The sequence below is a fragment of the Drosophila sulfurigaster genome, chromosome 3, assembly GCF_023558435.1.
Source record: "Drosophila sulfurigaster albostrigata strain 15112-1811.04 chromosome 3, ASM2355843v2, whole genome shotgun sequence".
Taxonomy (NCBI): domain Eukaryota; kingdom Metazoa; phylum Arthropoda; class Insecta; order Diptera; family Drosophilidae; genus Drosophila; species Drosophila sulfurigaster.
The window spans coordinates 27,322,596-27,348,290 of NC_084883.1; the positions used below are offsets into that span (position 1 = coordinate 27,322,596).

Consider the following 25,695-nt stretch of genomic DNA (forward strand, 5'->3'; position numbering starts at 1 on the left):
CGACACATAATACAAATTTTAAAAATTGGCAAATACATTTATTTAAATAATAAGTCAGAGTTTGTAGAACATTTTCTTAAAAATAAGACAGTTCTATGGCTCTATTTAGCTTTGGTCCACTTCTCGCTCTCCTCCCACAATCGCTTGGCGGAATTCGCATCCTTCGCAGCTGCAGATACTTCCTTAGGCTTGCAGTCGCTGAAGTACAATCCAGTTACACCATTCAAATCAGGATCCAAAGCAGCATACAAAGTGGTTTGGGCGCCATTCTTGGGAGTCTTAAGGATCAGCCAGATTAATGGGCTTACTAGAAATCTGTAAGCAATGTATAATTATTAATTGTTAACAATAGCCACTTAATGTTACTTACCTAAAAATGGTGTTTTTAAATATCGTCACATGCCTAATAATTTCTGTTTCAACAACACCAGGATGCAGAGCATTAACAGTCACATTAGTTCCCTCTAAGCGTTTGGCCAACTCCCGAGTAAAGAGTACGTTGGCCAATTTGCTCTGGTTGTAGGCAGTGTCTGGCTTGTAGGACTTCTCACTATTCAAATCATCAAAGTTGATGGTTCCGTAAGCGTGTACCAAGCTAGAAACGTTCACAATGCGGCTAGGTGAAGATTTCTATGGTGAAATAAAAGTTAATACAAAATACGAACAATTATAGTCACAAACTACTATACCTTCAGTAGATCGAGCAGCAAATTGGTTAGCAAAAAGTGACCCATATGGTTGACTCCCAGCTGCATTTCGAACCCTTCTTTCGTCAACATGCGGGGACATTGCATTATTCCTGCATTGTTAATGAGAATATCCAGTTTGCTTTGCTCCTTCTTGAACCTAACATAATATGAGATCATTACCAATAACTGACACCAATTCTTACTAATTCAATTTTAACTTACCCATCGACAAACTTGCGAACGGAATCCAGAGAAGCCAAATCAAGTTCGCGGAAGAAAATGTTCTGGTTCTTTGTTTCCCTAATAACCTCCAATCTAGCCTGTTCTGCTCTCGACTTATCCCGACATGCCATATAGACTGTGGCTCCACGGCGAGCCAATTCCAGGACAGTCTCCTTGCCAATGCCGGTGTTCGAACCGGTTACAATCACAACCTTGCCGGTTTCATCAGTTTGTTTCTCGAACTTTCCACCTTGCATGTACTGCCTAATAAATTCAGTACGCATTTAATTAGAATTGAATTATAAATGACTTTTTACTTTTCACTTTCCTGATAAAATAGGCAGCAACTCCTATCAAGGCTGGCCAAACAAAACACGAACACAGACAATCTGTTAAACAACACATTTTGGGACTTTTGTTGAGGTGTTGACTATTCCAAGTCCAAGTAAAGACTGTTCAAATACCAAGTAACGTTCTGCGTTTTATACCAATTTGTGAGGCAAGCGGCAACTGATAAAAGTTTATAGTCATGCTGACTATATTGGCACGCGTGGGAATTGGAAGAAGAAGCTGACAAAAAAGCATTGCTGCTTGAAATAGAGTAATCAATACATATTTACCAATACATAATTATATAGATACTTAACGCAGTACATTCTAGAACTTAATTGACTAAATATAGTAGCAGTATCAGTATTATACGGTTAACTGGAGTAACTTCTATTATACCTGCTATGATTAGCCTCAACGGCGCCACTCTTTATCTTATCGAGAGCGTAAAACGCTAATCTAAAAATAGAGAACAAGTTATCAAGTTATTATGGCTGTCGCTGTAGGTCAGTAGTATTCGTAAGATTATTCCCATTCATTAATTCAGATGTGTAAATGTTGAATATTCAATATTATAGTATATTATAGTATATTCAATATTATATATTTATCAAGTTCGTATATTATATATCAAATGTCATCAAATTTAAACAAATGTATTTATATTGAATATCTGCATATAAATAAATACCTTAACGAAATAAATACTATATTAATTATAATATATTATTATTAACATTTAGAACATATTCAATTAATGTTTCAATAGTTTATTAGTATCAGTTCATGTACAATATATGTTTGACAATATATAGATAACTTATTCAGTGCTTTCCTGAATTAAATCTGAAATTCTTTTAAGAAAACTATGAAGCAACTAATACAGATTAGGTGCTTTAGTCCATTTCTCGCTCTCCTCCAAAAGAAATTTGGCAGTATTCGCATCTATAGCAGCGGGTGCCACCTGCTTCGGTTTGCAATCACTAAAGTACAGTCCAAATACGCCATTTAAATCAGGATCCAGAGCAGCATACAAAGTGGTTTGGTTGCCAGATTAGTGGGAATCAGAGAACGGCACGGGTATACACACTCAACGGGTGCACCCGTTACTCATGTGCCTTTTCGGTAGCCTTACACTCGCGAGTGCGACATTACATTACATTCCCACTGGGAATGTAAGAACCTTCGTCATTTGATGCTCAAATTTGTTGGCATTATTTCGCTGAATTTTGAATTCTGAAAAATTTCGTCGGTATAAGCGGTTAGTCGCTAAAAGCGGAGACGTATTTAGCGGAAGCCCTTTCATATAAGTTTGTATGGGGACCAACCAAGCCATCGTCGCAATAACCGGTCGGACACTATAAGCGGAGTCTTTATAACCGGATTCTACTGTATATATATGATACTTTTGGGTGCACTCAAACCAATTGTCGAAGCACTTTTTCCGCTCTGATTGAGGCACCTCCAAAACATGGTTTTTGAACGCTTTAACAGCCTATTCTTACATCGAATATCGATGACCACGCCTTTTTTCCATGATGTGCGGGAATAAAAAGAAGTCATTGGGTGCTACGTCAGGGCTGTACGGCGGATGACCCATAAGTTCCACGTTTTGACCGGATTTGAGCTGGTGTGTGAGAGTTCGTGTTATCATGGTGCAGAATAATCCATCTTTTCTTGTTCGTTTTTCGAATTTATACAAGGACTTCAGGCTAACAAATTGTGGTGTACCACTCAGAATTGACCGTCCTACATTGCTCAAGCGAAACAGTCGCCACATGACCAGATTTACTTAAGTGAAATTTCGAAGTGCTTCTTCCACGAACAACTTTCGTTGGATTTGGCTCGTCTTCAAAGACCTACACAGTCTATTGCTGTTTTTTTTCGGGCTTATAAGCATATGTTAGATCCATAATTCGTCACCTGTGACGAACTTATAAATGTCTTTCAAAGCACTGCGAATGTATTTTTTCAAAATTTCTTTGAACCAATCCACACAAGCCTTTTTTTGAGCAATTGTCAAATTGTGAGGGACCGAACGTGAACAAACCTTTTTTACGACCAGGTGTTCATGCAATATCGAATGTATTCTGGTGGAAGAAATGTCAAAGGATGCCTCTATCTCACGATATGTCACATGACGATGTTGCATTATCAGTTCACCCACGGCATCAATGTTTTCTGGCACAACGTCTGTTTTTGGGCGACCGTCACGACCTTCGTCTTCGAAAGAGCATCGGAATCCGTTAAACCAGTTTTTCCCAGGGCTATAGGATCGCCTTCATCGCCTTACAAAGATTTAAGTTCATCGATGCACTCTTGTAGTAATAATCTAAGTCGAAAGATGTGAAAAATTATTGCTCGAAAATGTTCACGAGTTAATTCAATTTTTCTGCCGAGGTAAGTTTTTGATTAATCGCTTATCGATATTAAACATGGTCACACATGGTAAAGTTGTATGGAGCTTTTATCGATAAAAGTCCAAATTTTTTTGAGAATTAGTCAATTGGTCCTAATATGTCTACATGTGACCTAGGCCAGAAACTTAAATAGCACCCCTCGTATAACTAGAGATGCACCTGAACACCGATGACGCCTCTGCCGAGCACATTTAGTTTACAGTCTTAAAATTAGACAAAGGTTTTGTTATACGACTTTCACATAATATTGGTAAAGCAAATTATCAATTTGCGGATTCTATTGTTAGGTTATTTCCATTCATAGATTATCATGAGTAATTTCTTAAACTTTATTCTTGCATTTTTTATCAGCTTTTATCCACAAATTAAGTCTCACGAACTATGGCACATAATGAAAATTTTAAAAATTGTGTTTTGGTATATATAAGAAATAAATACATTTATTTAAATAATATGTCAACGTTTTTAGAACAGTTTCTAAAAAAATAAGACAGTTATATTGCTCTATTTGGCTTTGGTCCACTTCTCGCTCTCCTCCCACAATCGCTTGGCGGAGTTCGCATCCTTCGCAGCAGCAGATACTTCCTTAGGCTTGCAGTCGCTGAAGTACAATCCAGTTACACCATTCAAATCAGGATCCAGAGCAGCATACAAAGTGGTTTGTGCGCCATTTTTGGCAGTCTTGAAGATCAGCCAGACTAATGGGCTCACCAAGAAACTGTAAGCAATGTATAATCAATAATTGCCTAATGATAGCCACTTAATGTAACTTACCGAAAAATGGGGTTATTGAATATTTTGACATGCCTACTCAGTTCTGTTTCAACAACACCAGGATGCAGAGCATTCACAGTCACATTAGTTCCTTCCAAGCGTTTGGCCAACTCCCTAGTAAAGAGTATGTTGGCCAATTTGCTCTGGCCGTAGGCCTTGCGTGGCGAGTAGGATTTCTCACTGTTCAAATCATCAAAGTTGATAGTTCCGTTAACGTGCGCCAAGGCAGAAACGTTCACAATGCGGCTAGGTAAAGATTTCTATGGTAAAATAAAAAAATGAAAAAACGCATATCATCATAGTTATTAAATAATTTACCTTTAGTAGATCGAGCAGCAAATTGGTTAGCAAAAAGTGACCCATATGGTTGACTCCCAGCTGCATTTCGAACCCTTCCTTCGTCAACATGTGGGGACAAAGCATTATTCCTGCATTGTTAATGAGAATATCCAGTTTGCTTTGCTCTTTCTTGAACCTAACATAATATAAGATCATTGCCAATAACTGAAACCAATTCTTATTAATTCAATTTTGACTTACTCATCGACAAACTTGCGAACGGAATCCAGAGAAGCCAAGTCAAGTTCACGGAAGAAAATGTTCTGGTTCTTTGTTTCCCTAATAACCTCCAATCTAGCCTGTTCTGCTCTTGACTTATCCCGACATGCCATATAGACAGTGGCTCCACGGCGAGCCAATTCCAGGACAGTCTCCTTGCCAATGCCGGTGTTCGAACCGGTTACAATCACAACTTTGCCGGTTTCATCAGTTTGTTTCTCGAACTTTCCACCTTGCATGTACTGCCTAATAAATTCAGTATGCATTAAATTAGAATTGAATTATAAATGACTTTTAACTTTTCACTTTCCTGATAAAATAGGCAGCAATTCCTATCAAGGCTGGCCAAACAAAACACGAACACAGACAATCTGTTAAACAACACATTTTGGGACTTTTGTTGAGGTGTTGACTATTCCAAGTCCAACTAAAGACTGTTCAAACACCGAGTAACGTTCTGCCTTTTATACCAATTTATAAAGGGTTGGGGGAACTGATAAAAGTTTATAGTCATGCTGACTATATTCGCACGCGTGGGAATTGGAAGAAGAAGCTGACAAAAAAGTATTTCGCATTGGTGCTTGATATAGTATAATAAATACATATTTGACAATACATAATTATATAGATACTTAACGCAGTACATTCTAGAACTTAATTGACTAAATATAGTAGATACTTTGTGAAACTACTAATCGAAGTATTCCAGTATCAGTAATACACGGTTAACTGGAGTAACTTCTCATAAACATATATCTGCTATTATTACCCTTAACGGCGCCTCTAACTCTCTCTGTCTCTTTATCTTATAAAAAGCGTAAAAACCTAATCTATAAATAGAGAACAAGTTATCAAAATTTTATGGCTGGCGCTTTGGGTCACTAGTAAACGCAAGATAATTCCCATTCATATATATCAATATACTATATATTTATCAAGCTCGTATTTATATATTATCAATCAAATGTAAACAAATTTGTTCTTTGATGATACTATAGAAAATAAATACATATATTAAATAAATAATATATTGAGTACATATATAAATAAGTGAATGCAATACGTTAAAGAAATAAATATTAAGTAACAGAATAATAATTTAGTAATAAAATGGGATTCCACTGCTTGGCAGTCACTTCAGTCATTTCTCGCCCTCTTCCTATGGATTTCGCATCCTTTGCAGCTATTGAAACATCCATTGACTTGTATCTAATAAAGCCAGACAACTCAGGAAAATAATTTAAAGTTGAGTTCCATTCAAATTTAAATAACAGAAGCAAAAATTCTGGTTGTTGGTCCCTGAAAAATGATTAACATAAGCCTGTTTCATTCTTGTCGTAGATCATATTTGTTCTATCTTTTAATAGGCTCCCATATCAAAGCTCTTCAAACAACCACCGGACAATGCAGATAATTTGTTAAGCTTTCGGGGATGTCGTTCCAACAACAAACATCGAGCAGCGATTTATGAGTCAAACGGCATTAGATAGAAGTGCATAGTCATTGAGCTAGTTTCGATACATACCACGTAATAAGTTTAGAACATATTCAATTAATGATTCAATGGTTTATTAGAATCAGTTCATATATATTATAATATATGTTTGACAATATATAGATAACTTATTCAGTGCTTTCTTGAATTAAATTCTCTGTGAAACTATGAAGCAACTAATACAGTTTAGGTGCTTTAGTTCATTTCTCGCAGTATAAATCAGGATCCAGAGCAGCATACAAAGTGGTTTGGGCACCACTCTTTGGTGATTTGACATACAGCTATATTAAAATGTTTAGTAAAATGCTGAAATCATTAAAAAGTTAAAGTCAAAATAAATACATGAGCCTACATAACTAGTATTTCACTTACCGTCCAATAAATGTTTGGAAAAATGGCATATGTCTACTGGATGCAGACAGTTGACAGTCACACCCGTTCCCTCTAAGCGTCTGGCCAATTCTCGGGTATACAACACGTTGGCTAATTTGCTTTAGTTGAAGGCGCTCTTTTCATCGTGGGAGCTCTCCCTGTTCAAATCATCCACATTGATTGTTCCTCGCGTGTGTACTCTGCTGGACACGATGACCACGCGACTAGGCGACGATTTCTGTTAGAGAAGTTAATTCACCATAATTCTTTGACGTTTAAGCTTAACGTTATGCTAAGGATGGGCTTACCTTAAGCAAGTTTACTAGAGAGTTGGTTAACAAAAAGTGGACCATATGATTGACGCCCAATTGTAGTTTAAATCCATCCTTAGTCAGCGTGGACAACGCATTACTCCTGCATTGTTAATGAGAATATCCAATCTGTTCTGTTAGGCTTTGAACCTAATTACGTAAGATGATTCTTTTAATATCTGCTTTTCATTGAAATTTATTAAGATTCGACTTACCCTGTCACAAAGTTTCGAACGGAATCAAGAGATGCCAAGTCCAATCCACGGAAGAAAACATTTTGAATTTTGGTTTCTTTAATAATCTCTAATCGAGCTTGTTTCGTTTTCTTCTTATCTCTGCATGCCATATAGACAGTGTTGATCGGTACTATATATACCTTGAGATGCAGCTGAACACCGATGACGCCTCTGCCGAGCACATTTAGTTTACAGGTTTTAAATTCACCAAAGGTTTTGTTGTATGACTTGCACATAATATTGGTAAATCGTGATTTCGGAATTTTTCCATTGAAAATTACAATTATTACAATAAGAACTGCTACCAAGCTCAATACTCGACAAGCTGCTCCGACCATCGTTATTCCTATAATAGGTCGCTAAGCATTTTCCATTAAGCCTTCAAAAGCATATACTATGTTAATATGTCAAGCCCCGTTGATTTTGGCTATTGACCGACACATTATATCGATTTTAATATTAAATTGCAATTATATAAAAAAAAATCATTTCAAAATAGAAGCATAGACCATTTGTGTGCCAAAAACAGAGACTCATCGACAAAAGAGTCGACAATGGCTATATATAGAAATATGTCTATCCGAAAAAGTGACTAACTAATAATAATGCAAATTTGAAAAATTGGCTTTTTGTATATACAAGAAATAAATACATTTATTTAACTAATAAGTCAAAGTTTGTAGAACATTTTCTTAAAAATAAGACAGTTCTATAGCTCTATTTAGCTTTGGTCCACTTTTCGCTCTCCTCCCACAATCGCTTGGCGGAGTTCGCATCCTTCGCAGCTGCAGATACTTCCTTAGGCTTGCAGTCGCTGAAGTACAATCCAGTTACACCATTCAAATCAGGATCCAAAGCAGCATACAAAGTGGTTTGTGCGCCATTCTTGGGAGTCTTGAAGATCAGCCAGACTAATGGGCTCACCAAGAAGCTGTAAGCAATGTATAATCAATAATTGCCTAACGATAGCCACTTAATGTAACTTACAGAAAAATGGGGTTATTGAATATTTTCACATGCCTACCCAGTTCTGTTTCAATAACACCAGGATGCAGAGCATTAACAGTCACATTTGTTCCCTCCAAGCGTTTAGCCAACTCTCGAGTAAAGAGTATGTTGGCCAATTTGCTGTGGATGTAGGCAGTGTCTGGATTGTAGGACTTCTCACTATTCAAATCATCAAAGTTGATGGTTCCGTAAGCGTGTACCAAGCTAGAAACGTTCACAATGCGGCTAGGTGAAGATTTCTATGGAGAAATAAAAGTTAGTAAAAACCACATATATTATAGTCACAAACTACTATACCTTTAGTAGATCCAGCAGCAAATTGGTTAGCAAAAAGTGACCCATATGGTTGACTCCCAGCTGCATTTCGAATCCTTCCTTTGTCAACATGCGGGGACAATGCATTATTCCAGCATTGTTAATGAGAATATCCAGTTTGCTTTGTTCCTTTTTGAACCTAACATAATATTTTATCATTGCCAATAACTGAAACCAATTCTTATTAATTCAATTTTAACTTACCCATCGACAAACTTGCGAACGGAATCCAGAGAAGCCAAGTCAAGTTCACGGAAGAAAATGTTTTGGTTCTTTGTTTCCCTAATAACCTCCAATCTAGCCTTTTCTGCTCTTGACTTATCCCGACATGCCATATAGACAGTGGCTCCACGGCGAGCCAATTCCAGGACAGTCTCCTTGCCAATGCCGGTGTTCGAACCGGTTACAATCACAACTTTGCCGGTTTCATCAGTTTGTTTCTCGAACTTTCCACCTTGCATGTACTGCCTAATGAAATCAGTATGCATTAAATTAGTTTTTATTTGCGAATGACTTTTAACATTTCACTTTCCTTATAAAATAGGCAGCAATTCCGATCAAGGGTGGCCAAACAAAACACGAACACAGACAATCTGTTAAACAACACATTTTGGGACTTTTGTTGAGGTGTTGACTATTCCAAGTCCAAGTAAAGACTGTTTAAATACCGAGCAGCGATTCGCTTTTTATAGCAAGCGGCAACTGATAAAAGTTTATATACATAGTAGTCTTGCTGACGATATTGGCACGCGTGGGAATTGGAAGAAGAAGCTGCTTGAAATGAAGTAATCAATACATATTTGGCAATACATAATTATGTATATAATTAACCAAATATAGTAGATACTTTGTGAAACTACTAATCAAAGTATTCCAGTATCAGTATTATACGGTTAACTGGAATAACTTCTATTATATCTGCTATGATTCGCCTTAACGGCGCCTCTACCTCTCTTTATCTTATTGAGAGCGTAAAATGCTAATCTAAAAATAGAGAACAAGTTATCAAGTTATTATAGCTGGCGCTGTAGGTCAGTAGTATTCGCAAGATTATTCCCATTCATAGATTCAGATATATATATATATATTCAATATATTATATTTATCAAGTTAGTATATTATCAATCAAATGACAACAAATTTATACAAACTTATTTATGTTGAATATTGAACTTCAATAACTTGAGATGCACTTCAACACCGATGACGCCTCTGCCGAGCACATTTAGTCTACAGGCTTCAAATTCGCCAAAGGTTTTGTGGTACGACTTGCACATAATATTGGTAAATCGTGATTTCGACATTTTCCCATCGCAAATTACTATTACCACAATAAGAACTGCTACAAACTCGACAAGCTCCTCCGACCATCGATATTTCAATAATAGGTCGCTAAGCATTTTCCATTAATCTTAAAAAAACATATAGTATATGCAACGTCAAGCCCCGTTGATTACTCAAATCGATTTGAATATTAAATTGCAATTATTTACGAAAAAAAAAGAAAACAAACATTTCAAAATGAAATCATAGATGTTTTGGTTAAATGCCAAAACAGAGACTCATCGACAAAAGAGACGAAATTGATTTGGACAATGGCTATATAAAAATATGTCTATCCGAAAAAGTGACCAACTAATAATGAATTTGCTATGATAATTCATCATACATTGAAATCAGACTGTAAATCATAAAGCAGTCTATTTTCATTCATAGATTAACATGAGTAATTTCATATTTTTTTATTCTCGTATTAATTAAGTGATACATATTATCAAATAAGAATCTCGAATTACGACACATATTGCAAATTTAAAAAATGGACTTTTGGTATACAGCATACAAGAAATAAATACATTTATTTAACTAATAAGTCAAAGTTTGTAGAACATTTTCTTAAAAATAAGACAGTTCTATTGCTCTATTTAGCTTTGGTCCACTTCTCACTCTCCTCCCACAATCGCTTGGCGGAGTTTGCATCCTTCGCAGCTGCAGATACTTCCTTAGGCTTGCAGTCGCTGAAGTACAATCCAGTTACACCATTCAAATCAGGATCCAAAGCAGCATACAAAGTGGTTTGTGCGCCATTCTTGGGAGTCTTGAAGATCAGCCAGATTAATGGGCTTATCAGGAAGCTGTAAGCAATGTATAATCAATAATTGCCTAACAATAGCCTCTTAATGTTACTTACCTAAAAATGGGGTTGTTAAATATCGTCACATGCCTAATCAGTTCTGTTTCAACAACACCAGGATGCAGAGCATTCACAGTCACATTAGCTCCTTCCAAGCGTTTTGCCAACTCCCGAGTAAAGAGTATGTTGGCCAATTTGCTCTGGCCGTAGGCCTTGCGTGGCGAGTAAGATTTCTCACTGTTCAAATCATCAAAGTTGATAGTTCCGTTAACGTGAGCTAAGCTAGAAACGTTCACAATGCGGCTAGGTGAAGATTTCTATGGTAAAATAAAAGTATGTAAAAAAAAACGCATACCATCATAGTCATTAACTAACTTACCTTTAGTAGATCCAGCAGCAAATTGGTCAGCAAAAAGTGACCCATATGGTTGACTCCCAGCTGCATTTCGAATCCTTCCTTTGTCAACATGCGGGGACAATGCATTATTCCTGCATTGTTAATGAGAATATCCAGTTTGCTTTGCTCCTTCTTGAACCTAACATAATATGGTATCATTGCCAATAACTGAAACCAATTCTTACTAATTTAATTTTGGCTTACCCATCGACAAACTTGCGAACTGAATCCAGAGAAGCCAAGTCAAGTTCGCGGAAGAAAATATTCTGGTTCTTGGTTTCCCTAATAACCTCCAATCTAGCCAGTTCAGCTCTCGACTTATCCCGACATGCCATATAGACAGTGGCTCCACGGCGAGCCAATTCCAGGACAGTTTCCTTGCCAATGCCGGTGTTCGAACCGGTTACAATCACAACCTTGCCGGTTTCATCAGTTTGTTTCTCGAACTTTCCACCTTGCATGTACTGCCTAATAAATTCAGTACGCATTAAATTATAATTGAATTATAAATGACTTTTAACTTTTCACTTTCCTGATAAAATAGGCAGCAATTCCTATCAAAGCTGGCCAAACAAAACACGAACACAGACAATCTGTTAAACAACACATTTTGGGACTTTTGTTGAGGTGTTGACTATTCCAAGTCCAAGTAAAGACTGTTCAAATACAGAGCAGCGATTCGCTTTTTATAGCAAGCGGCAACTGATAAAAGTTTATAGTCATGCTGACTATATTGGCACTCATGGGAATTAGAAGAAGAAGCTGACAAAAAAGCATTTCGCATTGCTGCTTGAAATGGAGTAATCAATACACATATGCCAATACATAATTATATAGATACTGTGTTAAGTATCATTCTAGAGCTTAATTCACTAAATATAGTAGATACTTTGTGAAACTACTAATCGAAGTGTTCCAGTATCAGTATTGTACGGTTAACTTCTATTATATCTGCTATCATTAGCCTTAACGGCGCCTCTACCTCTCTTTATCTTATCGAGAGCGTAAAACGCTAATCTAAAAATAGAGAACAAGTTATCAAGTTATTATAGCTGCCGCTGTAGGTCAGTAGTATTCGTAAGATTATTCCCATTCATTAATTCAGATGTGTGAATGCTGAATATTCAATATATCAATATATTTATCAAGTTCGTATATTATCAATCAAATGTCAACAAATTTTTACAAATGTATTTATATTGAATATTGAATATCTGCATATAATTAAATACCTTAGCGAAATATATAATAATAATACCAGAATAATAATTTAGAAATAAAATGATATTCCACTGTTTGGCAGTCATATATTTCTCGATCTCTTCCTACGGATTTCCCATCCTTTGCAGCAATTGACACATCCATTAGGTTGTATCTAGTAACGGCAGTAAAATCAGCAACAAACTTGAGAGTTGAGTTCCATTCAAATGAAAATTGCAGATAAAAATATACTGATTGTTCATCCTCTCAAAAATGATTAAATAAGCTGTTCCATTCTTGTCGTAGATTATATTTGTTTTATCTTTTAATAGGCTCCCCTATCAAAGCTCTTCAAACAACCGCCGGACAATGCAGATAATTTGTTCAGATTTCGAGCAACAATTTATTAGTCAAGCGGCAGTAGATAGAAGTGCACAGTCATGGTGATGGTTTCGATACATAACACGTAATAAGTTTAGAACATATTCAATTAATGTTTCAATAGTTTATTAGAATCAGTTCATATACAATATATGATTGACAATATATAGATAACTTATTCAATGCTTTTTTGAATTAAATCTGAAATTCTTTTAAGAAAACTATGAAGTAACTAATACAGTTTAGGTGCTTTAGTCCATTTCTCACTCTCCTCCCAAAGAAATTTGGCAGTATTCACATCTAGAGCAGCGGGTGCCACCTGCTTTGGTTTGCAATCACTAAAGTACAGTCCAGTTACGCCATTCAAATCAGGATCCAGAGCAGCATACAAAGTAGTTTGGGCGCCACTCTTTGGTGTCTTGACATACAACCATATCAAAAGGCTTAAAACAATGCTACAAACATTCAAATATAAAGTCAGAGGTAATCCTTGAGCTTACAAATGACTAATATTTAACTTACCGTCCAAAAAATGTTTGGAAAAATGGCATATGTCTACTGATTTCTGTGTTGACTTGACCTGGATGCAGGCAGTTGACAGTCACACCCGTTCCCTCCAGGCGTCTGGCCAATTCACGGGTATACAAAACGTTGGCCAACTTGCTTTGATTGTAGGCGCTCTTTTCATCGTAGGATTTCTCGCTGTTCAAATCATCCACATTGATTGTGCCCCGAGTATGTGCTCTGCTAGACACGATGACCACGCGACTAGGCGACGATTTCTGTTGGAGAATTTTATTGAATATAATATTTAACGTTTAAACTTAAAGCTATGCCAAGAATGGGCTTACCTTAAGCAAGTCCAGTAGAGAGTTGGTTAACAAAAAGTGGCCCATATGATTGACGCCCAATTGTAGTTCAAACCCATCCTTAGTCAGTGAGCGTGGACAACGCATTACTCCTGCATTGTTAATGAGAATATCCAGTCTGTTCTGTTCAGCCTTGAACCTAATTACGTAGGATGATTCTTTTAATATATGCTTTTCATTGAAATTTATTTAGATTCGACTTACCCAGTCACAAAGTTTCGAACGGACTCAAGAGATGACAAATCCAATTCACGGAAGAAAACATTCTGATTATTGGTTTCTCTAATAATCTCCAGTCGAGCTTGCTCCGTTTTCTTCTTATCCCTGCATGCCATATAGACAGTAGCTCCTCGACGTGCCAGTTCAAGGACAGTCTCCTTGCCAATTCCCGTATTCGAACCGGTTACAATCACAACCTTCCCGGTTTCATCTGTTTTCTTTGTAAACTGACCACCTTGGGTGTATTTTCTAAAGTATACAAATGAATTACATTTCGATATTTATAGAGATCTCCTATTCTTACCTCAAAAAGTAAAGTCCAAGGGCTAGCATTACGGGCCAAACAATTAATGGACTCAATAAGCAATCAATGGAACACATGTTTGTGCTGGTCGAGTTGTCGTCATAAACTGTGGCAATAAAGAAACACTTCGAGCCTTATAACCAATTTCAAATGCACTTGTACAACTAAAGTTCGACGTCATGATGATAAATCAGCACAATCAGCATTCTCACAGCGAAAAGAGTAATCTACAATTAAGTATCTTTGCGGTGCGTATATTTTTGGAGAACAGTAAAGTTTTGTACAATATATGCGTATTTCTAAGATTATATGCATTATTTAAGTTAAGTTCTTAATCTAATATTTGGTACGGGTCCACTTCTCGCTCTCCTCCCAAAGGAGCTTTCCAGTCTCTTCATCAAAGGCAGCGGGCGCCACTTTCTTCGGTTTGCAATCGCTAAAGTACAGCCCAGTTACTCCGTTCAATTCGGGATCGAGAGCGGCATACAAAGTAGTTTGGGCGCCACTTTTAGGTGTCTTCAGTATTGGCCACAGCAAACATGTTATAACCAAGCTAAATACAATAGATATTCTTAAGTTATTGGATTAATAAAAGTGAATTTATAATACAACTAACCGTCCGAAAAAGTTTTTGAGGATCTTCATGTGTCTGCCAAGCTCAGTATTGACCACACCTGGATGGATAGCGTTGACAGTCACGCCTGTTCCTTCCAAGCGTTTGGCCAACTCGCGAGTGAAAAATATGTTTGCCAACTTGCTCTGGCAGTAAGCTTTTCCTTCATCATAGGATTTCTCGCTGTTTAAGTCATTAATATTAATTGTGCCATGATTGTGAGCCAAACTGGACACATTGACAATTCGACTGGGTGCCGATTTCTGTAAATAAATTGGAATGAATTAGGATATCACAATATATGCACATATGTATATCTGTTAAGGGCTAACCTTCAGCACATCGAGCAATAAGTTTGTCAGGAGGAAGTGACCAATGTGGTTGACACCCAGCTGCATTTCGAAGCCATCTTTGGTAAGCATTCGGGGACAACGCATCACACCCGCATTGTTGATGAGAATGTGTAGTTTGTCCTGTTCGCCCTTGAAACTGAATAGTAAAAAATTAAGTCATAATAGTTTCGTTTTGCGCACTTTATAAGTTATAATTAAGTTAAAAATAAATCTATTGCATTCTTTATCTACATATGTATGTTTGTTTTGTCTATTTTGTAACTACATTTACAGTAGACACATCGAATAAGAAATCACCCAGAAAATTTTAATTGAATTTAAAGCAAATGGGTATAATATGCAAGCGTCTACTCCATTGACTTTAACTATTTACTTTAGTAATTTGCGTTATTAACAATTAAAAAAAAAGCAAACAGTTGCTCACCCCGTGACAAATTTGCGAACGGAATCCAGAGAAGCCAAGTCGAGTTCACGGAAGAAAATGTTCTGGTTGTTGGTTTCCCTGATTATTTCCAATCGAGCTTGATCCGTTCTCTTCTTATCCCTGCAAGCCATATAAACAGTGGCTCCTCGACGTGCCAGTTCCAAGACCGTTTCTTTTCCGATTCCCGTATTCGAACCGGTTACAATTACAACTTTTCCCGTTTCATCGGTTTGCTTTTCGAATTGTCCGCCTTGCATGTATTGCCTAAAATATAAATTACAAAAATCGATTAAATGCGCAACAGTTGGTATTAAATTTAGCTGCTGTTTGCACCTTAGGAAATAAATTGCAGCGGCACCAAGTGCAGGCCATAGAACACAAGGAGATAACAAACAGTTGATAAAGGTGCACATTTTGGATAAGTTGCACTTTATTACGTTATATAAATACGACTTGTATAAATACAACGGTGCTAATTATGTTTAGAGTCACGCAAATAGTAATTGGTGAAATCACGATGACCAAACAATTGCCAGTGGAACGCCCAATAACGAACTGATAAGTCGACTGAGTATTGTGTACTGATTGTCGCCGGTAGAATATAAGTTATGAAACATCGTTGGGAACTATCGATATTAGTTTAAAATACAAACAAGAATTTTCTTAAATAAAGCTGTTATATATTTAACACCTATGGTATTGGGGTGTAACCTCGCCAAAATTCTGAAAAATACGTTTTTACAGAATAATTTAATACAGAAATGCCAAGAAGTGCTATCTGGTTACACTTAACCATGTATACGTGTTCATTTACAAACAATTTAAAAAAATCGGCATTTTAAAATCCAAGATTATTTTGCATGTTTTTCAAAAAATATCTGCCAGTGAAGTGATTCCTGTAAGAGAGAAACTCGAATTATTCAAGATCGTAAAACATGTAACGGCTTTTTCATCTGCATATGAATGGAAAATACTGAAATAATATGCACAGTTCTTTTTAGTATTTTTAAACCAATGTTACCACAACACCTGTTGAGCTATAAAGCTTTGTGTATCGATATTAATAGCAGATAAAACACACGAAAGTTGATTTGATAGCGCTGTACAATCTCTTTAAATTTATGTTTGTCATTGTTCTCTTGGCGGCTATTCCTTAACACCCTTCAGCGAAAACGCAATTGTTTAAAAGTTTTAAAATGCGAATTGTTTATTATGTTGTCTTTGAGGAAGAATTAGAATCCTTACCAAGCTTTGTTAAGGAACTTGAATTGTTAAATACATACATACATATGTGTTTACCTTAAACAAGTCCAGTAAAGAGTTGGTTAATTAAAAGTCACCCATATTGTTGACGCCCACTTGTACTAAAAGCTATCCTTGTTGATGAGAATATCCTGTCTTTTCTGCTCTGCCTTGATCCTAATCATTTTGCATGGTTTATTAAGCCTCAGTATTATTACAATCACAAAGTTTCCAACGGAAGACAAGGAAACCAAATCGATTTCGCGAAAGAATTCATTCTTTGTTTTCTTTGGAAATCTTTCATAGAACTTGATCTAATCTCTTCTTATCCCTGAATGCCACGTAGGCAGTAGCTTCACGACGTGCCAGTTCGAAGTTAGCCTCATTGCCAATTCGCTCATTTGAACCAGTTACAATCACAATCTTATCGGTTTCATCTGTTTTCTTTGTAAACTGATCACCTTGGATGTATTTCCAAAAGTAAATTCCAAGGGCTAGCATTATCGGTCAAACAATTAATGGACTCAATTAGTAAACGAGTAATCGACAAAAAACTATGTTTGCGGTGCGTATAATTTGGAATACAATAATTATGTGCATAATATACATATATACATAAGTCGATATAAATTATTATTAAATTTAATAAAACATTAAACTAGAATTTAGAATGGGTCCACTTCTCACTCTCCTCCCAGAGGAGTTTGCCAGTCTTTTCATCGAAGGCAGCAGGCGCCATTTTCTTTGGTTTGCAATCGCTAAAGTACAGTCCAGATACTCCGTTCAATTCTGGATCGATAGCCGCATACAAAGTGGTTTGAGCGCCACTCTTGGGTGTCTTCAGAAGTGGCCACAGCAAACCTTTGAGAATAAAGCTAAATGCAGGAAATACTATTAAGTAATTGGACTAATATAAATCATTTTATAATACAACTTACCGGCCGAAAAAGGTATTGAAGATCTTCATGTGTCTGCCAAGTTCAGTGTTGACCACACCAGGATGCAGAGCATTGACAGTCACGCCTGTTCCTTCCAAGCGTTTGGCCAGCTCGCGAGTGAACAATACGTTGGCCAGCTTGCTCTGGCTGTAGGCACTTCCCTCATCATAGGACTTCTCACTGTTCAAGTCATTAATATTAATTGTGCCGCGAGTGTGAGCCAAGCTGGACACATTGACAATTCGACTGGGTGCCGATTTCTGTAAATAAATTGGAATGAATTAGGATATCACAATATATGCACATATGTATATCTGTTAAGGGCTAACCTTCAGCACATCGATCAATAAGTTTGTCAGGAGGAAGTGACCAATGTGGTTGACACCCAGCTGCATTTCGAAGCCATCTTTGGTAAGCATTCGGGGACAACGCATCACACCCGCATTGTTGATGAGAATGTGTAGTTTGTCCTGTTCGCCCTTGAAGCTGAATAGTAAAGAAATTAAAGTTTGTTTATACAAGCTAGATAGTTTGGAAGACTAAAAAGAAAAAGAAAAAAAAAGATGCTCACCCCGTGACAAATTTGCGAATGGAATCCAGAGAAGCCAAGTCGAGTTCACGGAAGAAAATGTTCTGGTTGTTGGTTTCCCTGATTATTTCCAGACGAGCCTGATCCGTTCTCTTTTTATCCCTGCAAGCCATATAAACAGTGGCTCCTCGACGTGCCAGCTCCAATACCGTTTCCTTGCCAATGCCAGTATTCGAACCGGTTACAATTACAACTTTTCCCGTTTCATCGGTTTGCTTTTCGAATTGTCCGCCTTGCATGTATTGCCTGAAAGATAAATTACAAAACTCGATTAGCTGAGCCACAGTTGGTTTTAAATTTAGCTATTATTTGTACCTAAGAAAATAAATTGCAGCGGCTCCAAGTGCAGGCCATAGAACACAAGGACACAACAAACAGTTGATAAAAGTGCACATTTTGCAAAACTTTTTTAAGTTATTCAAATATGACTTGTATAAATAAAACGGTGCTAATTATGTTGAGAGTCACGCAAATAGTAAGTGATGAAATCACAATGACCAAACAATTGCCGGCAGAACGATCCAGAACGAACTGATAACTGTCTGTGTGAATTCTGTCTGTCACAGGTAGAATAAAAGTATTAAAACATCGATGGCTAACTAAGTATCGATGTCTGTTTTAAATACAATCAAGAGCTTTCTTAACAAAAGCTATATTATATTTAACACTTGCGATATCGGTGTGTAACCACACATCAAACTTCTACAAAATACGTTTTACAAAACAATTTAATGCAGAAATCCTAATTAGTACTATCTGGTTACACTTAATACTGGCCCGTTTCCAAGCAACTAATAAAAAGTGCGACATTATAATTAGCGTCTCTTTTGCATGTTTTGATAAAATATCTGCAAGTGAACGGATTTCTGTTAAAGAGAAACCAGCATATGTTGAATTAAAGATCGTACAACACGTAACGGTTCTTTTATCTGTGCATAAATGTGAACTCGAATATACCAAAATAATGTTCATAGTACTTTTCAGTATTTTTACACCAATGTTACCACAACACCATTAAAAAATGCAGTAGTTTCAAAGTTTTAAAATGCGAATTGTTTATTACGTTGTCTTCGAGGAGGAATTTGAATCCTTACCATCTGAGGACGAAATTGAATCCTTATTTATATCTATCACTTCAGATCGCGTCCATTTTTCGCTGACAGCCCACAGCCATTTGGCAATGGTGACATCCTGCGCCGCAGGAGCTGCTTCCGTAATTTGGCAATCGCTGAAATATTTGCCAGATACGGATGCTAACTCAGGATCAAGTGCAACATACAAACTTGTTTGTGCTCCACTCTTTGGCGTTTTTACAAACGGCCAAAACAAAGGCTTAACAAATAAGCTGCAATAGAAAAAAAAATGTAATTGATTGTATAATCGCATATCCTCAGAATTAAGCACAAACCCTGCAAAGAAATTGGTAAAGAATCCCATGTGCCTAAAGAGCTCCGTGTCAACGATGCCGGGGTGCAAGGCATTCACAGTCACGCCTGTTCCGTCCAAGCGTTTGGCCAATTCTTGTGTAAACAATACATTGGCTAACTTGCTCTGACTGTAAGCTTTGCCCTCGTCATAGGACAGTTCACTGTTCAAATCGCCTATATTGATTTCTCCTCGCGTATGCGCTAAACTGGAAACAACGACGATTCTGCTGGGTCTCGATTTCTAAAAGGTTGCAAGAGGTTACACCAAATAGTCTATATATTCAATAATTATCACGAACCTTTAGCAGATCCAGCATTAAGTTGGTGAGTAGAAAGTGACCTAAATGATTAACTCCTATTTGCATTTCGAAGCCATCTTTGGTAAGAGATCGTGGACAGCGCATTACGCCCGCATTGTTGATAAGTATGTCCAGTTTCTTCTGTTCTCGTTTAAACCTATCAATAGCAATCGTCACATAAATAAAAGCAACTATGTAATTTAACTGATCAATCAACTTACGCAGCCACAAAATTTCTAATCGAATCCATTGAAGCCAAATCACATTGCCGGCAATAAACATATTTGTTTTGCGTCTCCAGCACGATCTCCTGCCGTGCCTCCTCGCACTTTTCCATATCCCGACATGCCATATAAACAGTGGCTCCTCTTCGTGCCAGCTCCCGCACAGTCTCCTTGCCTATTCCCGTATTTGAACCAGTTACAATTACAATTTTGCACGTTTCATCTGTGTTTTTTGTGAACTGGCCGCCTTGCATAAGATCTCTGCAGAATACAATCACCTTTGTTATTTTCATCAATTATAATGATAAGAAAATATATTGTAACTTACTTTACAAAGCAAGCACCGCCCACCGCTGTGCCCGTGACACTTAGCCAAAATAATGGGCGGCTTTTGAGGAACGCGAATACTGTCATTACTATGCACTTGCCAAATAAAAGTAAACACGAGAATTCCAAAACTACGCGCAGTAGCGAACGAATGTAGATCACGTTAATCTAGGGTAGTCGTGCCGCAAATACCCTGTACAACTCGAACCCGATGCATTTAGTGTTCACATCAAAATATCCAGGTCGCAGGCTCATTGCTTAACAGTTATGTCAATAAATGGAATCCAAGCGTATGTTACAAAGTTATGTTTGTGTTTAATTATACATTACAGTTATTTTCTAAATTTGAAATATATATTGTGGGAAATATACTGTTAACTGTGTGTACTCTGTCTGCAATCAAAATACTGGGCATTGCAGCCAGGGTTGTTTAACTGTCAAGAATGCAATTTAATTCCATTCAATTTACTTACTTTAACAAATAAACTGCTATTCCCATAACCAGAGGGCAATCTAAAAGTGAACCTATAAATCCGTCAGTATTTATACACATTTTAAACGGGAGTTTTGCAATAATTTTAATAACAAAATTTTAAGCTGTGCTTCTTTGTACAAGCAGAGCACAGGGTGGATGTGGTAAGAAAAAATAAATTCAATCAGCTTTAGACGTGGGTTTGTTATGTTTGTTTTGCTCCAAAAATTCACGTTGTAAATATCAAGTGTGTGTGTGTCGTCCATGAATATCAGATCACTGTCAAGGAGGTGACATTAAGTGCAGAGCCAACTTACCGAATAAACATCAGAGGCATAGCAAAATCTATGTAAATAATGCGTCGCAATGTGTAAGTTAACGCCAACTCGACTGTTGCTTCACAGACTCTGTAATGTAATCGTGTTTCGTGTGTTTCCCATTTCAGGCGCCAGCAACAACAGTACAACTGGGATGATGGCATCATGGATGATGACAACGAATTTGTGGACATGCAACAGTTGCCCAATAGAATGGTCAATGGCCACGCAAGACTGCCACGCTTCGAGAACACGCTCGAGGTGAAAGTACAGGAAGATGATACGTTGCAAGCGCTTGCTTTGCGCTTCCATTGCTCAGTGGCTGACATTAAGCGATTGAATAAGATTGACCGCGAGAACGAGATACATGCCCGTCGTATTATTCGTATTCCCGTCACCGTGCACAATGTCCTTCTGGGATCGCACGATCCGGATGCACTGCCCGCTGTGCATCGCAGTGGCAACAACAGCCCAAGGCACAATTTGGAAAAGGAACTTGCGATTCAACGCAATCCGTTGGAGGATGCTCGCTTGATGTTGGACGAGCGACTGCTGGTCGCTGCTGTGAACGCTGCTGAAGGACAGCCTTCACCTCGAAGGGATGTCAATAAATTCTATGATGGCTCGGATGATAACGGTGAGTCCAAATAAATCTTAGTTGCCTAGCATAGAGTTTTCATGTTAACAGCTGGCATTTAGCTGGCCAGTCAGGCAGTGTTTTGTGTGCGTGACTCACCCTGTACGACGGCAGGAGGAGCAATTCTGTTAAAGTGCTGTTAAGTACTACGTTAAGTTAGGCGCAACAACCAATTTGTTTAGTCATTGCGCGAACGGTCACACTGGCCATTACAATTGCTTAAAGAAGTCGACAAGCGTTGTTGGCGAAAAAAACAATAAATTTAGTTTATATTTCGCTGTTCAAATAATAAAAACAAAATGCCGGACTATCTGGGAGATGATCAACGCAAGGTGAAGCATGAAGAGAAGGGCGAGGACAAAGAAATCAAGTCCCTTGATGAAGGCGACATCGAGCTTCTGAAGACTTATGGCCAAAGTCAATATCACAAGTCCATAAAAAGTATTGAGGAGGACATACAAAAGGCTGTTAAACAGGTGAACGAGCTGACGGGCATTAAGGAGAGCGACACAGGTCTGGCACCACCCGCTCTGTGGGATCTGGCTGCCGACAAGCAAATCCTGCAGAACGAACAACCGCTGCAGGTAGCGCGTTGCACTAAGATTATCAATGCAGACTCCGATGATCCCAAGTACATCATCAACGTGAAGCAGTTTGCAAAGTTTGTGGTGGACTTGGCCGATTCTGTGGCACCTACGGATATTGAGGAGGGCATGCGTGTGGGCGTCGATCGCAACAAGTACCAAATCCACATTCCTCTCCCACCCAAAATTGATCCCACGGTGACTATGATGCAGGTGGAGGATAAACCAGATGTCACCTACAGCGATGTCGGTGGCTGCAAGGAACAGATTGAGAAGTTGCGTGAGGTCGTCGAGACGCCCCTCCTGCATCCAGAGAAGTTCGTCAATCTGGGTATTGAGCCACCTAAGGGTGTGCTGCTCTTCGGTCCTCCTGGTACGGGCAAAACGTTGTGCGCTCGTGCCGTGGCCAATCGTACAGATGCCTGCTTTATTCGTGTCATCGGCTCGGAGCTTGTGCAGAAGTATGTGGGCGAGGGAGCGCGCATGGTTCGTGAACTGTTCGAGATGGCGCGCTCCAAGAAGGCGTGTCTCATTTTCTTTGATGAAATCGATGCCATTGGCGGCGCACGTTTCGATGATGGCGCTGGAGGCGACAATGAAGTGCAGCGTACAATGTTGGAGCTGATTAATCAACTGGATGGCTTCGATCCCCGAGGTAATATCAAGGTTTTGATGGCCACCAATCGCCCCGACACGCTGGACCCTGCGCTTATGCGTCCTGGACGTTTGGATCGTAAAGTGGAATTCGGTCTGCCCGATCAGGATGGACGCTCGCACATCTTCAAGATCCACGCTCGTTCGATGTCCGTAGAGCGTGACATTCGCTTCGATCTGTTGGCGCGTCTCTGTCCCAATTCGACTGGTGCCGAGATTCGTTCGGTGTGCACGGAAGCTGGCATGTTTGCCATTCGCGCCCGTCGCAAGGTTGCTACTGAGAAGGATTTCCTGGAGGCTGTCAACAAGGTTATCAAGAGCTATGCCAAGTTCAGCGCCACTCCTCGCTATATGACCTACAATTAAGTTATGATTTATACGCCTTTTTCATCCATGCAACGGGCTTTGGCCTAATCTGTAACATCTTCTGGAGCCTGAGCATTTAAGTAAAATAAAATAAACGATATACAATAAACAATATAAATGTATGTTTATGCTGAGTCAGTAAGTCAATTAATTTGTTTTTAAATGAAGACTAAAAATAAATAAGAACTGGTCTGTAAGGTAAACTTACATGACTTCAGTTTTTGGTTGGTAATTTAAAGACCTTTATTATCAAATATGTACTTATATTTGTTCCGTTGCTATGCCTCTCATTAGTTTCTAGAGGCATAGTTTCCATTAGTTGCTGAGAAATCATCGTTAGTTGGTCTTAGGTCTTAGTCAAGCGTTTGTGACGTGGCATTTCTTTGGTGCATAGTCTGGGTAACACCTATTAAGTCCCAATATTGCTTAGAAAGTATTTTTCCCCAGAAAGCCCTTATTGTCCATTCTTGATTGAAATTTGTATATTTAATTCAATTGATGCTTTCGAAATAAGTTGATTAACGTTATTGATGATATTCCTTATATACAGGCAACAGGGAGCAGACTTTGGATGACAGTACAGCCTTGCTGGACGACATGCTAGTGGACAGACATGTGCCCCGTTTGCGTCCGATACCGGGTCCATCGTTGCGGGCCATCGACTGGTCTGGCTCGGATTGCGACATGTCCTGGATATGCCTGCTAATATTTATTCTCGCACTCTGTGTCGTCATCCCTCTGGTGTATGTTATCTACCTGGCGGAGCATCCACATCACACCCACAGCACACCATAGTTGGCAGTGGGAAAAATAAAACGAAGTGATCATCATTCCAAATGTGCTAATTGAAATGATATGATAGGAAATCACAAAACTCCAAAATAATACGAAAACACCCTCAATCACTCTCTTGGCTCTGGAGGATCGCATTTTGAATGTAATTGGGAGCAATAGAATTTATTTTTTATATAAATATACACGCATAGAAATAAAATACCAATTGTGACTTGTACAAATCGTATAATATTAGACATGATACCATATTGAATTAATTAATTTATATTCCCATTGCCCAAATTATTTTAAATTGTGAATCATTTGAAATTACGTATTTATAAATCTCAACTGGCAGCCGGTAGATAGAATCGATGTAATAAAGCTGTGAACAGGTAAACAATAAATAGTAACACTCAAATTGTTTTATTGTAAGTTTAATGTAATATTATTTAAATGATGATACATCGACATTTTATGTTTATATCGAGGTACAGGTCCGATAAATAACAAATTCAAATGATGTTTGCAAAGCTTAAAGCTAAGAACATTTCTTATAAATAGATAAAATATGTAATAAATAGTATCCATGGATAGTTAATTAATTAGTAAAGTATCAACTAGAATTAACATTAGTTAACGCACACTGGGCGACAATTGTTTAAGTACTTCTTATCATCATCTGAATACTTTTGAATGTGTGTCTGGCCATGGCACATGATTATTTGGTTGTGAATTGATATATTGATTTGGTATCCAGGTGCATGATGCTCTGCTCCCATTGTTGTGCATATTCCTGGCATGGAATAGGCAACCAAGGGCCGCGCGCATCTCAAAAAGGGATCTCGGCGGCATATTCACTTAAACTTTAAATTCTCAAAGAAAGCAATATTACTCCTGAGGAAGCCACGACGCACGGGGACTGGACTCGCCTGTGCGGCAACGGGAATGGGACTGGGTTGGCTCTCCGAATGTATGGATGGATCGCTGTGTAAGGAAAAATGTCAATTAATAAACGTAAAATATAATAGTGGCCTAACTGACGTTTCGAGTGATGACAAATCGGAGGCAATTGTGGATTCATCGGCCACCTCAGCCATGGAGACGGCATGTTGCAGCATATGCCTACGTGACACTGGCGTGGATGGTTTCTCTGGTGTCTCGGGTGGCGCAATCAGTCGCACAGTCTGCAATGACGTAACCAGTCAATAATTAAACTGT

The 25,695-nt window shown here is 38.1% G+C and overlaps 10 protein-coding genes and 1 pseudogene across 26 annotated transcripts in view; 2 read left to right on the forward strand and 9 right to left on the reverse strand.

The window, feature by feature from the left end:
* Positions 1–41: 41 nt before the first annotated feature.
* LOC133843495 (retinol dehydrogenase 14-like) lies at positions 42–1,351 on the reverse strand. Of its 2 annotated transcripts, none has more exons than XM_062277088.1 (5): positions 1,252–1,351; positions 912–1,187; positions 690–846; positions 371–630; positions 42–315 (listed from the first exon to the last, which is right to left on the reverse strand). In XM_062277088.1, the coding sequence occupies exons 1-5, from the start codon at positions 1,314–1,316 to the stop codon at positions 102–104; spliced, it is 972 nt and encodes a 323-aa protein (XP_062133072.1). In that variant the 5' UTR covers positions 1,317–1,351; the 3' UTR covers positions 42–101. The 2 variants fall into 2 exon arrangements, with proteins under 2 accessions (XP_062133072.1, XP_062133073.1); XM_062277089.1 differs by having other exon boundaries at positions 912–1,171; positions 1,236–1,325.
* Positions 1,352–4,142: 2,791 nt separating this feature from the next.
* On the reverse strand, positions 4,143–5,423 carry LOC133843496 (retinol dehydrogenase 14-like). Of its 2 annotated transcripts, XM_062277090.1 has the most exons (5): positions 5,300–5,423; positions 4,976–5,235; positions 4,754–4,910; positions 4,436–4,695; positions 4,143–4,379 (listed from the first exon to the last, which is right to left on the reverse strand). In XM_062277090.1, the coding sequence occupies exons 1-5, from the start codon at positions 5,378–5,380 to the stop codon at positions 4,166–4,168; spliced, it is 972 nt and encodes a 323-aa protein (XP_062133074.1). In that variant the 5' UTR covers positions 5,381–5,423; the 3' UTR covers positions 4,143–4,165. The 2 variants fall into 2 exon arrangements, with proteins under 2 accessions (XP_062133074.1, XP_062133076.1); XM_062277092.1 differs by lacking the exon at positions 5,300–5,423 and having other exon boundaries at positions 4,976–5,253.
* Positions 5,424–6,446: 1,023 nt separating this feature from the next.
* Positions 6,447–7,643, reverse strand: LOC133839984 (retinol dehydrogenase 14-like; annotated as a pseudogene).
* A 481-nt stretch (positions 7,644–8,124) lies between these two features.
* On the reverse strand, positions 8,125–9,372 carry LOC133843497 (retinol dehydrogenase 14-like). Of its 2 annotated transcripts, XM_062277093.1 has the most exons (5): positions 9,259–9,372; positions 8,935–9,194; positions 8,713–8,869; positions 8,395–8,654; positions 8,125–8,338 (listed from the first exon to the last, which is right to left on the reverse strand). In XM_062277093.1, exons 1-5 carry the CDS (start codon positions 9,337–9,339, stop codon positions 8,125–8,127), a joined length of 972 nt encoding a protein of 323 aa, XP_062133077.1. In that variant the 5' UTR covers positions 9,340–9,372. The 2 variants fall into 2 exon arrangements, with proteins under 2 accessions (XP_062133077.1, XP_062133078.1); XM_062277094.1 differs by lacking the exon at positions 9,259–9,372 and having other exon boundaries at positions 8,935–9,202.
* A 1,205-nt stretch (positions 9,373–10,577) lies between these two features.
* LOC133844812 (retinol dehydrogenase 13-like) lies at positions 10,578–11,902 on the reverse strand. Of its 2 annotated transcripts, none has more exons than XM_062279076.1 (5): positions 11,806–11,902; positions 11,466–11,741; positions 11,244–11,400; positions 10,922–11,181; positions 10,578–10,865 (listed from the first exon to the last, which is right to left on the reverse strand). In XM_062279076.1, exons 1-5 carry the CDS (start codon positions 11,868–11,870, stop codon positions 10,652–10,654), a joined length of 972 nt encoding a protein of 323 aa, XP_062135060.1. In that variant the 5' UTR covers positions 11,871–11,902; the 3' UTR covers positions 10,578–10,651. The 2 variants fall into 2 exon arrangements, with proteins under 2 accessions (XP_062135060.1, XP_062135061.1); XM_062279077.1 differs by having other exon boundaries at positions 11,466–11,725; positions 11,790–11,898.
* Positions 11,903–12,492: 590 nt separating this feature from the next.
* LOC133843493 (retinol dehydrogenase 13-like) lies at positions 12,493–14,427 on the reverse strand. The gene is made up of 5 exons (XM_062277082.1): positions 14,235–14,427; positions 13,916–14,179; positions 13,694–13,850; positions 13,365–13,624; positions 12,493–13,297 (listed from the first exon to the last, which is right to left on the reverse strand). The coding sequence occupies exons 1-5, from the start codon at positions 14,309–14,311 to the stop codon at positions 13,075–13,077; spliced, it is 981 nt and encodes a 326-aa protein (XP_062133066.1). The 5' UTR covers positions 14,312–14,427; the 3' UTR covers positions 12,493–13,074.
* Positions 14,235–21,280, reverse strand: LOC133843494 (retinol dehydrogenase 13-like). Of its 5 annotated transcripts, none has more exons than XM_062277086.1 (5): positions 21,144–21,223; positions 15,625–15,888; positions 15,180–15,336; positions 14,851–15,110; positions 14,235–14,787 (listed from the first exon to the last, which is right to left on the reverse strand). In XM_062277086.1, exons 1-5 carry the CDS (start codon positions 21,221–21,223, stop codon positions 14,571–14,573), a joined length of 978 nt encoding a protein of 325 aa, XP_062133070.1. In that variant the 3' UTR covers positions 14,235–14,570. The 5 variants fall into 5 exon arrangements, with proteins under 5 accessions (XP_062133070.1, XP_062133068.1, XP_062133069.1 ...); XM_062277084.1 differs by lacking the exon at positions 21,144–21,223 and adding an exon at positions 15,958–16,211; XM_062277085.1 differs by lacking the exons at positions 14,235–14,787; positions 14,851–15,110; positions 15,180–15,336; positions 15,625–15,888 and adding exons at positions 17,422–17,741; positions 17,805–18,064; positions 18,134–18,290; positions 18,376–18,639 and having other exon boundaries at positions 21,144–21,280.
* Positions 19,424–21,286, reverse strand: LOC133843492 (retinol dehydrogenase 13-like). Its single transcript, XM_062277080.1, has 6 exons — positions 21,144–21,286; positions 20,672–20,927; positions 20,341–20,604; positions 20,120–20,276; positions 19,802–20,061; positions 19,424–19,738 (listed from the first exon to the last, which is right to left on the reverse strand). The coding sequence occupies exons 2-6, from the start codon at positions 20,755–20,757 to the stop codon at positions 19,453–19,455; spliced, it is 1,053 nt and encodes a 350-aa protein (XP_062133064.1). The 5' UTR covers positions 20,758–20,927; positions 21,144–21,286; the 3' UTR covers positions 19,424–19,452.
* A 131-nt stretch (positions 21,287–21,417) lies between these two features.
* On the forward strand, positions 21,418–25,298 carry LOC133843498 (lysM and putative peptidoglycan-binding domain-containing protein 4). The gene is made up of 3 exons (XM_062277095.1): positions 21,418–21,512; positions 21,588–22,096; positions 24,251–25,298. The coding sequence occupies exons 1-3, from the start codon at positions 21,499–21,501 to the stop codon at positions 24,493–24,495; spliced, it is 768 nt and encodes a 255-aa protein (XP_062133079.1). The 5' UTR covers positions 21,418–21,498; the 3' UTR covers positions 24,496–25,298.
* LOC133843491 (26S proteasome regulatory subunit 7) lies at positions 22,274–23,847 on the forward strand. The gene has a single exon (XM_062277079.1). It carries the CDS (start codon positions 22,396–22,398, stop codon positions 23,698–23,700), a length of 1,305 nt encoding a protein of 434 aa, XP_062133063.1. The 5' UTR covers positions 22,274–22,395; the 3' UTR covers positions 23,701–23,847.
* The window catches only part of LOC133843489 (calphotin), a 38,310-nt gene continuing 36,779 nt past the window's right edge, over positions 24,165–25,695 (reverse strand). For all 9 annotated transcript variants that reach the window (XM_062277072.1, XM_062277071.1, XM_062277070.1 and 6 more), the window contains 2 exons: positions 25,519–25,661; positions 24,165–25,461 (listed from right to left, as the gene is read on the reverse strand). In XM_062277072.1, coding sequence (XP_062133056.1) covers positions 25,332–25,461; positions 25,519–25,661 — 273 coding nt within the window. In that variant the 3' untranslated portion in view covers positions 24,165–25,331. The remainder of the gene's footprint in view (positions 25,462–25,518; positions 25,662–25,695) is intronic.